Source organism: Coffea arabica, chromosome 11c (genome assembly GCF_036785885.1).
Source record: "Coffea arabica cultivar ET-39 chromosome 11c, Coffea Arabica ET-39 HiFi, whole genome shotgun sequence".
Classification (NCBI taxonomy): Eukaryota; Viridiplantae; Streptophyta; class Magnoliopsida; order Gentianales; family Rubiaceae; genus Coffea; species Coffea arabica.
In genome coordinates, this window is record NC_092330.1 from 43,482,052 (window position 1) to 43,495,625 (window position 13,574).

General features: G+C 37.9%; 2 protein-coding genes and 1 pseudogene across 2 annotated transcripts; 1 reads left to right on the top strand and 2 right to left on the bottom strand.

Moving 5' to 3' along the window:
* Positions 1-405: 405 nt before the first annotated feature.
* Positions 406-2,461, bottom strand: LOC113716603 (protein ACCELERATED CELL DEATH 6-like; annotated as a pseudogene).
* A 1,579-nt stretch (positions 2,462-4,040) lies between these two features.
* Positions 4,041-7,277, top strand: LOC113717151 (serine/arginine-rich splicing factor RSZ21-like). The gene is made up of 7 exons (XM_027241819.2): positions 4,041-4,176; positions 4,311-4,404; positions 5,059-5,147; positions 5,829-6,057; positions 6,527-6,646; positions 6,742-6,825; positions 7,006-7,277. The coding sequence occupies exons 2-7, from the start codon at positions 4,316-4,318 to the stop codon at positions 7,010-7,012; spliced, it is 618 nt and encodes a 205-aa protein (XP_027097620.1). The 5' UTR covers positions 4,041-4,176; positions 4,311-4,315; the 3' UTR covers positions 7,013-7,277.
* Positions 7,278-9,460: 2,183 nt separating this feature from the next.
* Positions 9,461-13,574, bottom strand: LOC113717018 (spermidine synthase-like). The gene is made up of 9 exons (XM_027241646.2): positions 13,227-13,574; positions 11,887-11,963; positions 11,655-11,777; positions 11,069-11,173; positions 10,670-10,742; positions 10,502-10,573; positions 10,229-10,424; positions 9,889-10,018; positions 9,461-9,790 (listed from the first exon to the last, which is right to left on the bottom strand). Exons 1-9 carry the CDS (start codon positions 13,423-13,425, stop codon positions 9,725-9,727), a joined length of 1,041 nt encoding a protein of 346 aa, XP_027097447.1. The 5' UTR covers positions 13,426-13,574; the 3' UTR covers positions 9,461-9,724.

Here is a 13,574-nt window from a genome sequence, read left to right on the forward strand (position 1 = left end):
TACCAAATATATATATATATATATAACTAATATATATACCATTATATTATAAAAGTTTTAGAATTTCGACCAATAATCAGTAATTTGATAATGTATATTTAATATCTATTTCCAAATTGTTTTAGCAAAAATTATTATATAACTTGTTTTATAACGTGACGTAGGTGAGATAAAATTTTGTTAAAAAAATTCGACATTGTTTTAGGTCCATTTTCATCAAAATCACTTTAATACGCAGCCATGCATCAATTATGGTTGGACATTTTCTCCTCCCGTCCTAGTCAAATCAATGGCAAATATAATAATTTCTCCAAATATTTTATCTGTGCTTGGTCAGTAATTCATGACGAGTCCTCCGAAAGCAATAGAATTTCTTAACTTGAAATCTAAGAGCAAGTATTCCCATGAACAACGTTCGCCTCATTTAACTACATGAAAAAATTAACAGTACAAGTCATTTGATTATCGGCGATGAAAGCACGGCGAACAGGCCAGAAACAAATGCAGTCACCATTGCCATCAGGGCGACTCTAATGTTCTCATGTGTAGTAGGAAAACTGTGCCATAAGAAGTATTCACCTTCCGACGGTGAAAACTTAAATCGTAAAAAGACTGCTGCTGAGGAGTATCCCAAGGCAATCATATCAACAATTACAAAGACAATAAAAGATGGTTTGTGTCTTAGAACTGCCATGCCTTTATTGGGACCGTCACTATTTTCATAGCCTCTTGGAACAGTAAAACCAGCCGCAAAAGTGACTGTTACATCTAGCGGAGTGAAATTAGCAAAATTGAAGGCATTCTTATCTGCATGGATGTGACTTATGAGATTACAGCCATCCAAATTTTTAGTAGCAGCATAAAGATGGAGAGGAGTATTTCCATCAAGGTCCCCCTCATTGATTGATGAGTTCAGAAGCCCAAACGTTGTCTAAGATGAAGTCCAACAATTGTTTCTGTTCTTTTGCCACAGCAAGATGAAGAATGTTCTGGTTATCGCCATTGCACGTCTCCCAACAATCCGGGCAGTGCGATAAAATTTCTTTTACCACATTTAAATGCCCATACTTCACTGCTACATGTAGGGCAGTCTTGGACGTTTTGGATTTAGTCATGGATTTAACCGTGTAAGACCTGATATAGGCCACAGACTTATCTGCTGAGAGTAGTAATTTTATAACTTCCTCGTGACCAAGTTTTGCAGCAATATGTAATGCAGTCTGTCCATCACGATCTGCCTCCTTCGTGAGATTTGGCAACTTGCCTGATAGCAATTTCACGCATTCTGTGCAATCATCAGATTGAAAATATTTTCTCACTGATTCAAGATTCACTTCTATAACAACTCCATGTTGACTAAGAGAAGAACAATCAAGAATTTCAAAATTGTCAAGGGATTCCTACGCATCTATCCATACAACTATCAGTTGGACTAAAAAAAATTTAACTCATAAAACCACCATTTTTGTTTGTTTTAACTAAGATGATTACTGAACAGAGACTAGAGAGAGTTTAAGACATAATATGCTCTTCAATTTATTCTAAGCTAAGCATTACCTAAGGAGTTCCCCATTGCTGCACGATGCAAAGCCGTTGTAAAATGAGGACCATGATAAGATGGTGACTTACAAGTTCCTAAAATCAGATCCACAATATCGTGATATCCCCTCTCAACAGCAAGATAAAGAGGGCTCTCCCCTGCCTTGTTCCGGGGCTGTGGAAGCTCATCATCTTCTTTTACCAAGAGTTCCACAATGTCATAGCAGTTTGTCCTTACAGCCAAATGCAGGGCTGTGTCTCTATTGTCATTAGGCAGTCTAAGCATCTTTATCCACCCTTCAGAGCTATGTTTATCAGGCTTTTCACCATTTTTTGCGCAATCAATAAGAGCGCGCACGACACCAGAGTACCGGTTTCTAGCAGCTACATGCAGGGCAGTATTGCCTTTTGCATTTTGTTTGCACAGCAAGGAGTGGTTTATTCCAAGAATCTGCTCAACAGCATATGAAGAGTCACAGAATTGTGCTAATATGTGAAGGACTGTATTTTGGTTCGGAGTAAGCTGAGAATCAAGTTGATCTGCACACCGTCTGATAACATCTGAATCACCCGATTGGGCTGCTTTGTATAATTGAGGATCCATCTGCCTTTTCTGAATAAGTAGCTTTTGCACCACCTATTTATTGTCAAAGTAGATCGCAGAAGGGATGGATGACCTGACATGGGAAGCTTTCAAGAAATTTCTTGCATGAAAATTTTCTACGCTATTGAGAAAAGATCGACTAGTAAATGAATGACCACAGTGAATGGAGGACAGAGGCTAATCGAGCTGAGGTGAGTGTGAAACCAAGAAAACCAAGGAAAGCAACCAAAAATGAAAGATTATCAGGAGGGAAATGCCCAGGAAACAAGAAAGAAGAGAAATGACCTCGAAAAAGCCAGGAAATTTTAGTGTTGATGACTTGATGGTGGATCGAGGTCAAAGATGGCAGGCAATTACGATTTTCTGATTTTTTTTTTCTTTTTGTCAGACATTCTTCTATCTTTTACTTCATCTTGACACATGAAATCCACATACTGGGCATGGCCACAGCGAGAAAATTACGTTTGAGTGTACAGTCATTCTTAGCTGAGTAATTTTTAAAAAATATATATATATATATCGTGACATTTTTTTTTATATGTCGCAGGTAAGATAAAAAGGTAATTTAAAATTATGTTAATTATATTAATAAATAAATGTTGATAAATAAACTGCAGTCCAAATAGTTTCCAAGGCAGTAGAACTTTGCCAACTAGCTATGCAGTCCAATCTTGAATTTCCATGATTGATAGTCAACTTTTAAAAGTTTCAAGAATTGGTTGATCAAGGTGCAATAGCTCCTGAAACACACATAGTTAGAGAGAGGCAACTAAGTCACAGCTGACCATATGACTTTGCCAGTTCGAAGCATAGATGTCCCAGCAATATCATTAGACACATCATCAAGTTGCACAAGATTTAAGCGACATTCTGAAAAAGGGAAGGAAAAATCCATGAAACAATTGTCTGCCAGTTAATCATATTTCAAAGCATGGAAAAACAACAAAATCATAAGCCAGAATGTCATATTCCGTCCAAATATTTACCCCATTTGGCAAGTGAGTTTTTTAGGTGTTTGTTTAAAATTTTATTGTAACTTATATTGTAGAAAATTTTTTTGAAGTGTGTAAATTTGTGGATATTTTGAAGTGTATAGTTTAAAAATTTCGAGAAGTTTTTTGAGATTACTAATAATTAGTTGTTAAAAAACTTGTAACGGACAAACTGGGTAAAAAAAGCTTGTTTTCCAAACAAGGCTGCAAAAGGCCTTTTACATGATTCAATTGATAGCAGCGTTTCTCAAAACCAAATCAAACAGAATTGTGCAAATCACTGCAGCTCTACTATCTTCCATCAATAAGAAAGGTACTTTATGCCTAACTAAATGTTTTTTCCTTGTGGAATTCCATATGTGTGATTCTACTTCGGATCAAAACTCAAAGATCTAAATAATCTTATCACCCTTCAATTTATTTATTTCTTTTCCTACCTTTTGACCCCTATTCTATGATATGATAGTAAAAAGGGGAGAGGTTGCAGCTAATGTGAACAATTTGTGTCATTTTATGGACTTCTAAATTTATATTTAAAAAACTAATTTTTACCCTAATCACCTAATTATATTTGCCAACATAATCACTCTAAGTATTGTACCTACTAAATTAACTATGACTTTATTTTGGAAAATATTCCTAATAGATCAAAGTTCTTTAATGAAAATTTTACATATGAAATTTATTTACGTAAAAACATAATTTATATATTTATGGAAAATAAAATTATTTCGAAATTGCACTGGGACAGATTCAAACAGTACAACCGCGTAACCATACCAATTAGCCCAGGGCCCAATAAATTACTGGGCCATCCTGGACTTTATAAGATGGTCCATTTAAAATGGCCCAAAAATTTAACAGTACAAAACCAACACCCATTCTTCATGCTCGAAGCCCAGCTGTACCAAATCAATAAATTCTCTTTTCAACTTCCAGAATTTCGTCTTGTCATTTTCTCTCTCCTAGGGTTTTATAAAGATTTTTCTCCATTTTCCACCATCAACTAGCTAAAGCTGCACTCCCACTCTCTGTCTACCTGTAAGCTGTCTTTCTCTTTTTATCTCTCTGTTTATGAATTCGTAAAAGAGGAACGTAGGAAGCGTTTATCTGATTGTTTGTACGCAAAGATTCCATGGTGTTTTGATTAACGCTTCGATTTTTTTTTTATGAAGAGAAAATGTCGAGGGTATACGTTGGGAATTTGGACCAGCGGGTGACGGAGAGGGATCTTGAGGATGAGTTCCGCTTCTATGGTGTCCTTCGCAGGTAAATTTCACGGTTTTTTTCTAGATCGTCCATTATTTTTGCCTTTTTTTTTTTTAATTCAAGCTTTACAAAAAGGGAGTTGGGTGCCAATGGAATTCTTGCAATAGCCGGTAGTCTAGGGGCAGATGAAATTTGGCTTTATATCAATGGGTGCCTTCAGCGGTTGTGTTAAAATGGTTGGTTATTGTCTGTTGAGGTGTTCGATTAATATTTTGGGACCTTGAGTTGGCCCCCCCCCCCCCCCCCGGGGGGGAGGTTGAGGGGAAGAGAGAGGATACTCAATGCAAGTCTTTCTGCGCAGACACAGGCAAGAATTAGAATATATACAAATTGCAAAGAATGGAAAGAATCCCCTAATGATTGGAATAGAAGGCTTGATTTTTGGTCATTTACAAGAACTACTTGTTAGCCTGTGCTGGCCATATTTTAGATGTATGGATTCGGTTGGTTGATTATGTCTGCACATGATTAGTGCTTATCATGCTAGACGGACTCTCTCCTAGCTGTTCTACAGTAATTCCTTCCCCACCCCTGGCTCCCTGGGTTTCTTCTAGTTTTGTCCTGTTGGTGTTTCACTAATTTATCAATGCTAGATGCTTTTCATGGTTTTAATTGGTGGCTTTTTGTGGTACTTTGTTTGTAAAACGAACCCAGTGTATGGGTTGCTCGAAGACCACCAGGTTATGCTTTTGTTGAGTTTGATGATCGCCGGGATGCTGAAGATGCAATTCGGGCACTGGATGGTAAGCATCCATGCAATTTTTCAAAAATGCACTTCAATATGATTTTGATCCTCCTTTGTGTGTAGAAGTTGTATAATTATGTACAATGTAGAATCTCAACGAGGCCTAGTATGGTTTTACAATCCGGGCTCTTCATGTTTTCTTGTTTCAGTGGAGAATTTAGGTGAGATTTTGTGGTCATGGCACTTTTTGTATTGTCTGAAAAGCATGGAGATTTTTTTAATGCTAAAATTACTCATAATTGTAGGAAAATTGTGCTGTAAGCTTAGTGAATCAACGCTGATGTGGTTCTTTTTTCCCATTCCACTTCCTTGTGGTCTTGAAATTTCAGTAGCATGGCACAGTAGTAAACAAAAAAAATGCCATGTTGCAGTAACAATTGTTTTCCATTCCTTTTGTACAGGGGATTCTAAATTGATTTTTGAATTTTTTGGAGTTTCATTGTTATGCTATTTTGCACTAATATTATGTTTTTTGTGTTTTTTAATTGGCAGCTGTAAACCATAGATCAAGTGGGATGTTTGTTTGTTTTAATTTTCCTACTTGTCAATTTCAGGATTTTCATTGCTTGAGATTCTCCTCTCTCTATCCCCCCCCCCCTTAAATTACCTGTTATGCTTTCTTTTATTGTTCTTTAAAATCTTTTGAAAGTTGTTATTTAGTGAGAATTCGATTTAACAGGTAAAAATGGATGGCGTGTGGAGCTGTCGCACAACTCTAAGGGAGGTGGTGGAGGCCGTGGTGGTCGTGGTCGTGGTCGTGGTGGGGATGATCTGAAGTGCTATGAATGTGGTGAACCTGGTCATTTTGCGCGCGAGTGTCGCTTGCGCATTGGCCCACGAGGATTAGGTAGTGGAAGACGTCGAAGTCCAAGCCCTCGGTATCGCAGGAGTCCAAGTTATGGGAGGAGGTGTGTTTATTAAGTTTTATTAATGTTAAAGTTCATGAGCTGCTCCATTTGTATTTTTGTTTAAGCACACGTTGAATTCTCACTTCCAACTGATTTCTAAAAAGCAATTGTGCTGACTTACTGGAAAAAGGTCTACAGCATTCAGTAATATGTTTTGGTTTTTCTAGCCAACAATTAGCATCCTTTTGGGTTTTAATATCACATATTGTATTGGTCATTCTTGCATAAAATTTGTAAAACTGCATTATCTTTTTTGGCTCAGCGTTGAATTTTAAGATCATTATAATTTTGTTCCGTTTTTTGTTTTGTTTGCGTCATGTATAATTTACATGGGGATGGTGATAGTTGTAAATCAAAGGTTATCAATGGAAAAGTTGGGATGAAGTTTGTGGAATGGCAACTCAAATACGTATAGGGGTTTGTTGTTGCTACTGATTTGTACAACAAGAGTTCTTGCTGCTTATGGCAGGAGTTACAGTCCCAGGAGAAGATCACCAAAGCCCAGAAGCATATCTCCTAGGCGAGGGCGAAGCCCCAGCAGGTCTCCTGATTATCGCCGTGGTCATCGGGATTCACCTCATGGTAACAGGTATGTGAGATTGATTATTAGACATGCTCATAGAATCTTTCTTTGTTTTCTTATCATTATGTAGTCACTAGTAATTTTTTTTTCCCCTTGTGCAGTGTGTCACCTCGTCGTGGCTATAGTAACTACAGCAGATCACCGGCCCATCGTCGTGGTCATCGTGAATCACCCTATGCCAATGGGTATGTCATGTGCTTTGAAATCTACATTATGTGGTTCCACTTGGTCCTAGCTAGATAAATATTACTCTGCTTGAACTGAACTGAAATTTGACCAAGGTTGAGCCAGAGTTGCTGTCTGGTTTGAGGAGCTGCTAATATGAGCCCAGCTTTAATCTAATCGAAGTTTAATGTGTTTTGCAGGGATTGATGACAGAGGAGTATCAGACTACCAGCAGGAGGGATGTGATTTTTCTGCATTTTAGGCTGATAGGCTTGATGAAGAACAAGAATAGTTATAATTTAGTTAATGACTGGTCAATGGATGTCTTCGAACTTGGATTTTGGTTTTGCTTCTGCTGCATATAGATGCCAAAAAGTAATGCTTTGCACTGCACTTTGCCGTCAACTTGCTCTCTTCGGCTTACCAAAATGCTGGAGGTTTATTTATATTGAAAAAAGTTGCTATTAATCCATTTTTAAGTGCTATAGTGATAATTGTGTCCTAAGATGCTTATACTTTTCTTTTTTTGAGGTATGATTTCGGCTAAGACTGCATCGCTCTGCATCGTATCGCCTCTTCTCGCTTCTTAGTCCATGGTTTTCCACGATCTGCTTCTCTGCATTTCTACATCTAATTGCTGTAGTATCTTGAGCTTAAATGAGTTCGACTTCATGATCCGAAACTGCAAGCAATTAAATTTGGTCGATCCAAGTTTTCATGCATTAGAGCTTCATCATGTAAGATCCTTTCCTGCCAGCTGTTGGAGCACTTCGCTGCTTTGTGTTCTCCAAAGACTCGAGCTGCAGAGTCATGTACCACCACATCATGTTGTCATCTGCACTTAAAGTGGCATCAGCTCTCTTTATGCATCCACCTTGAAAATCAGTGAGTGTCCTGTTGTGAGAACAGCCCCACTTAGCTGCTCTTATTTTCCTCTGCTTTGGTTGCTAATCAAGTGCTGTCCTTAACCTACTATTGTGGTATGATACTAAGATATGAGCCAGCTTGTTTGCTCCTACAATTGCTTGTCTGGGGGTCTTCCAGGGTTCTGTTCAGATCCACCTTCTTACCTGTGTCACTCGCCATTTACCGATGCGCTTCCAGTCCCATGATCCTGCATATGCCCGACTCATTGTGCTAGGAAGTTCAATTTTAGTTAAGAAATACTTGTAATATATCAGACCTGTTTTTATGGTGATTTGCATGACTAGGAGCACGAGGTGCTGCTATTCAAGGTGGAATAGCAATTTTGCATTCAACACCTCCTACTCCTGTATTTACATGGCAATTTTGGCCGAGACAAAAGGTCTTTTCTACTGGTAATTGGGTTCTTTACTCCAGCTATTTAATAGCATTTCAACAAATATTTCTCGAAATGACCTGTGGGTAAAGAACAATTGTTGAAATGCTATGGCTTGTGGGTATAGCATTTCTATAGCATTTCAATGGCCTGTGGGTAAAGCATTTCTATGGCTTGTGGGGGTTGTTATCCGGTTGAACAATTGTCCGGAGTTTCAGTGGTGTTTTCAATTTCAAGAATTGTGCGAAACATTTATTATCAAGGATAATTCTTTCCACCAGTGGCTTCTTTCTATTGTATCCGGTACGTATTTGTGTTTTTCTCTTTGTGGTTTATTGGACGAGGAAGGCGGAACAGTACCAGCTTCCAATGAAAGATGCCTCGGAGAGGTGGAATGGTATTTAATATGCCTCGTGTATTTTGTGGTTGGGATAGTCACGGGGTAAGAGTAGTAGGATGTAACTGCATTTACTCCTGCGTCTTTTGCCACCAAATTTAAAAGGCCAACCTTACATTATTATTGCCTGTTGAATGTAAAACAGATGTGTTTCTTAATGGTCTCGCACCAGCTCGAATCTCCTACATTCAGAAAGCAAACCCAGGCTTAGGACAGGAAAGAAAAAAAGAAGGGAAAACTTAAGTTGCGAGAGAAAGGGGGAAGGATTTAGCATACCCAGGCTTAGGACGGGAAAGAAAAGAAGGAAAAACTTTTAAGTTATGAGAGAGAAGGGGAAGGATTGTTTATGTTGTTTGGGAGTTGAAAATTAATGGAATGATTTTGGTCGTGGAATTTTAGAAGTCATAAAATATTTATTCAAGACCTTTTTAAGGATAAAATAGGCATTATGAAAAAATTTGACAAGATTCCTCAAAGTTTCCTTCTATTTCCGTTCAATTTGGGCAAAAAAGTTTTGGCTAATGTAGCATTGCATTTCATCCTCCTGATTTCTGAATCCTTCCATTTCCTTTCTTTTCTTTTTTACTTAAAACTAACAAACAAAAGAAAACTGCCTCTCTCTTGTTTCCCATTCTTTTATGTCCGGACGCCCCAACTCCCAAACGAAATTGTTGAACATCAATGGCTATTTGGCTTTTCAAAATAATAAGTGGAATTTTTAAAGCAAGAACAAAAAAAAAAAAGGATTTCGTACCATTTTTAGGTGGCTGCAAAAATTGAATTTCTTATTACTGCCATAGCTAGTTTGGTCACTGCGAATATCTCGTTGACACCAGAAGCAAAAGTACCCAAACCCACTAGGTAGCAAGGTTTATGTTCAAAAGGGGCTAAGGGTCAGCAAACACTTCCACGGCAATGTGGAATCTGGCTGACTAACTCAGAGAAAACAATCACAGTATTCAAGAAGAAAGAGTTCTTTTTGCTAATATGATAAGTTGTTGTACGTTTTGCACAAAACAGCTAACAAAGTAAAACTCTGTGGGAAGTAAATGTAGAAATTTGCATATACTCCTCCAAATCTCTTCAAAATGTGCTCGATTAACAGATTTTGGTCCCCGAAAACATAATTCCAACCAAATCTGTTCCGACGCCTAACTGATGCCTAGAAGGCAAATTGTGAGATCTGAGGCAACTCCTACTTTAAATGCCGAAAAATCCTTTGTCAATTTGCTTTTGAATCGATGACCTTCTTTGCAAAAGATGGCAAACAGAAAGCTGCAGAATGGATCTTTTTTTTTGTAGAAAGCAGACAGAAGAAATCAAAGAGAGCCACATCATCGTACAAAAAGAAAGAAGCTCAAAGGCAACTTTAATCTAGAATGATACCTCAGAGTTGTAGAACTTCAACGGTTTCATAGTTTTGGAACGGCCATCATTTGCATCAATTGGGTTGATTGGATGCTTGAAATCTACTGGTGGCCCCTCAGTAGAACAGAGCATGAAACCAATCACTCCACTGTAATGGAAATCAATAACAGTGTTAAGAGAGAAAACTTTACAGCAGGAAACAAACTAGAGATTAAATAATATCAAACAGGATAGTCCGTTTCTTTTGAGGACTTTATCAATATACAACACACCAAGTAACAAAGAAATGCAGCCCCAATTGACAGAGCCCTGGCAGTGAGAAATGTACACATGCAAGGCGGAAAGAAAGAAACAATGCCTTGGGTAAGTAGGAACTGTAGTCCATGCATAGTTGACTGATCCCTTGAAGATCTGCCTGCAGTTTGCAACAATATCTTCGATAATGTGCATGTGAAGCCATATACTTTCAGCCTGTGTACATACAACTCCACCAGGACGCAGAGCTTTTGCAACTGACTCAAAGAACGGCTTCTCAAACAACTCTTGTGCTGGGCCTGAATGCCAGAAAACTAACTCACAAAACTATCTCACAAGGAGAACAAGGAAGCAAAGGGCTTTAACAGAACGTTACCAATAGGATCAGAAGAATCTACTATAATCGCATCATAAGTTCCTTCAGGAACAGCCTTCAAAAATGCAACTCCTGTAAGGATAAGCAACAGCCGGTGAAGAAAAGCACTCAACAAAGAGAGGACAAAGATAGAATTTTCTGAATAAGGCAAGAGGAATCGAGATGTACCATCACCAATATGAAGGACTACACGTGGATCCTCAAATCCAACAGCAACATCAGGGAAAAACTGTTTGGATACCTGAATAGCAAAAGAACATACTCACTGCTCCCAAATCCAATCAGAACTAGGCGTTTATAATTTGTTTAAGCAGGGATCACAAATAAATCTTGTTCCGTGAATTTGTTCCAGTAGTAGAAAAATAACCAACTAATGTGATAAATGTGTCCACCATTCTTGAATAAGAATAACTAGCACCTAATTATGCAAAACCAACAACCAAAGGGAATGAAACAAAGAAACTTTACAAAATGGTGAAAAAACAAATAGGGGGAAAAAAAGACATTGAGAAGTAAAGAGGACATAGAGAGGCAATGGAATGAACAAAAGAAGACACCATGACTCACATCAACTACCATCTTATCAATCTCACAGATGTCTATCTGTTCAACAGACGAATGACGAGCAACTTCACGCAGGACACCCCCATCTCCTCCACCAATAACCAAAACCTGTTAACATGCAGATTCAAAAATTAAAATAGTGGACATAAAACTAATCAAAATATTTCCCCACTGCCAATGTGGAGTTTGCCTAGAAACTTGGACATGAAAAGATATAGACAGAGATGCCCCAAGGCAATGGATGCAAAAGATGCGCTGTTTTACATCATTGAGCATATTTTCTCATACTTGTTAGTTACACATCTAAACCACCAACTAAGTTGCAGAAATTTAAGTAAAGGCAACAATTTCTCCAATTTCATCCTCGATAGACAGCATTAAGTAACTTATCCAGTACAAAACCATGTACTTCATCCAGAACTCATAAATACATGGTCTTTATGCAACCACAAGCTTTTTGTGGACCTTTTATTGCCAATTGCCCATTGCCACTGTAGATTTGATCTCATATACAAAATTGAATAGAAACTGAAAGGCACAAGAAACTCCAGTACAACTCCTAGCTTAGGTCGAAACTCATCAAACTGACCTTCTTTGGGCTTGGAATAGAGCAGAGAGGAAGATGCGCAATCATTTCTTGATATGCACATTCATCTCTCTCGGTTAGTTGAATTACTCCATCCAAAACAAGCACCTTCCCGTAGGTTGATGCCTGCAGCAACAGCCAAAGAAAATTTAGGCACAAAGCTTTGCTCAAGATAATCACACTTATAACGGGGACCAGGAGGAGGTTTGTTTGAAATTAGGACATTTTTAAATACCTGAAAGACCATGACATTCTGGTAATCAGATTTTCCCTGGAATAGTATCTTTTCTACCTTTAGCGAGTGTGCCTCTCCTGCAACTCAAAACATTTAATCATTAAAGAGTTCCAAGCTCTTAACATACAATTGTCACAGACCTATTTAAAAAGAAAATAAACCACAGCTCAACTGCTAAGTCTCAACACAGGACTATTACTTACTAAAATAAAAGTACCTTCAGTTATTACCAAAAACAGCAGAGGACTGAATACATGTAACAAAATATTGAAGTTTGTCAAACTTCGCACCGAGGTATGGATTTTGAAAAGGCCCATACGAAAAGAAAAAGGATTTGAAGAAGAAACTAAAGGATAGAAACAATGAGTAGGAAAATGGTACTTCGTAACTGTCAAAAAAACATGGCACATAGACAATGAGATTCTAAAACATTTGGGACCATCTATTTCTCTTTTTTATCTCCTGTGAAAATGGATGCTTCTTTGGGATTGGAATACAACATTAACAGTCAAACAGATAATACACCAAGGATAACCCTTAACACCATATTTATCTGTTGAGCAATTCATAGAACTACTTGCCAAGGTACACGACTAGTTTGATATAGTAGCTAAATTTCTAACAGAAATACAGGAAAGTTTTGACTGTTTGAGACTCAAAAATGAAAAGCATTTTGTTGCTACCAGAGATACATCGTTTCTACGTCCGAATGTAGCTATTTGAGAACCAGTCAACGCAATGATGACAGCCATAGCTTTCCTTTTTTGGCTCCAAAAAAATTTTTTTTTTTCTGAAATAATACCGCAACTATGATGCTTCATTCAACAAAGTGATGACAGCTATAGCTATCTTTTTTCCCCGATTTTTTTTCTGAAATAATACCGCAGCTATGATGCTTACTAGACAATTATTACTCCTCGTTACACTCGCTACCTTCTAAACAGAATAGAACATCAGGTTATCTGAAAAACAATTACCACAATAATGAATACATAAAAACAAGAAAACCTAAACACCCAAAAAAACGGACAACAAAGAAAGCATTTTTACACAACAACTAAACCAAAGACTCATGTTTATGATTCTCCGCACCCATATCAATGAAAAGGGAAAAAACCAACAAAAAACCCTAGTTATAATCAATTAACACAATCTCTCTACAGCTCAAAGACAGACATGCTTAAACAAACAATAGAGAAACCCCATGGTTCAAATCAATTAATCAAACTCTTTCCAGCTCAAAACACGCAACCAACGTGCTAAAATAAATTCAGAACTACGAAAATAAAAGCAATAGGTGAAAATAAAGTAAAGAATAGGCTTAAGAATAAAAAACAGACCAGGCCACATTGGGCTGATCTCAGAAAACCATCCAGGAATAACAGAAGAAACGCCGTCGGGAAGCTGCGCCGCCTCCTCTTGACTATTGCTATTCACAGCATCAGCCATTCCAACAGAAGAAACACCGTTGCCCACTTGTTCTCCTCCTTCTTCACGGGCTCTTTTCACTGGTAATTCAGTCACCAACTGCTCGGCCATTTATTCTGCAGAAGCTATCTGTAAAGAAAGGAGCGCGTTTTTTTTTTTTTTTTTTTTTTTTTTGGGATCCGGTGGGCGGGCGGGTGTGTGGGAGGAGTGATTGGGAAGGAAGTGGCGTGAACGTGACCGCACGCAAAAAATCCCACCAC

Coding starts and splice junctions, on each gene's coding strand:
- LOC113717151 (XM_027241819.2), top strand. CDS start 4,316: ATGTCGAGGGTATACGTTGGGAATTTGGACCAGCGGGTGACGGAGAGG. Junction 6,058..6,526: donor AGTCCAAGTTATGGGAGGAG/GTGTGTTTATTA, acceptor TGCTTATGGCAG/GAGTTACAGTCCCAGGAGAA. Junction 6,647..6,741: donor GATTCACCTCATGGTAACAG/GTATGTGAGATT, acceptor CCCCTTGTGCAG/TGTGTCACCTCGTCGTGGCT.
- LOC113717018 (XM_027241646.2), bottom strand. CDS start 13,425: ATGGCCGAGCAGTTGGTGACTGAATTACCAGTGAAAAGAGCCCGTGAA. Junction 11,964..13,226: donor GATCAGCCCAATGTGGCCTG/GTCTGTTTTTTA, acceptor TTTGAGTTGCAG/GAGAGGCACACTCGCTAAAG. Junction 11,778..11,886: donor AGAATGTCATGGTCTTTCAG/GTATTTAAAAAT, acceptor CTGTTGCTGCAG/GCATCAACCTACGGGAAGGT.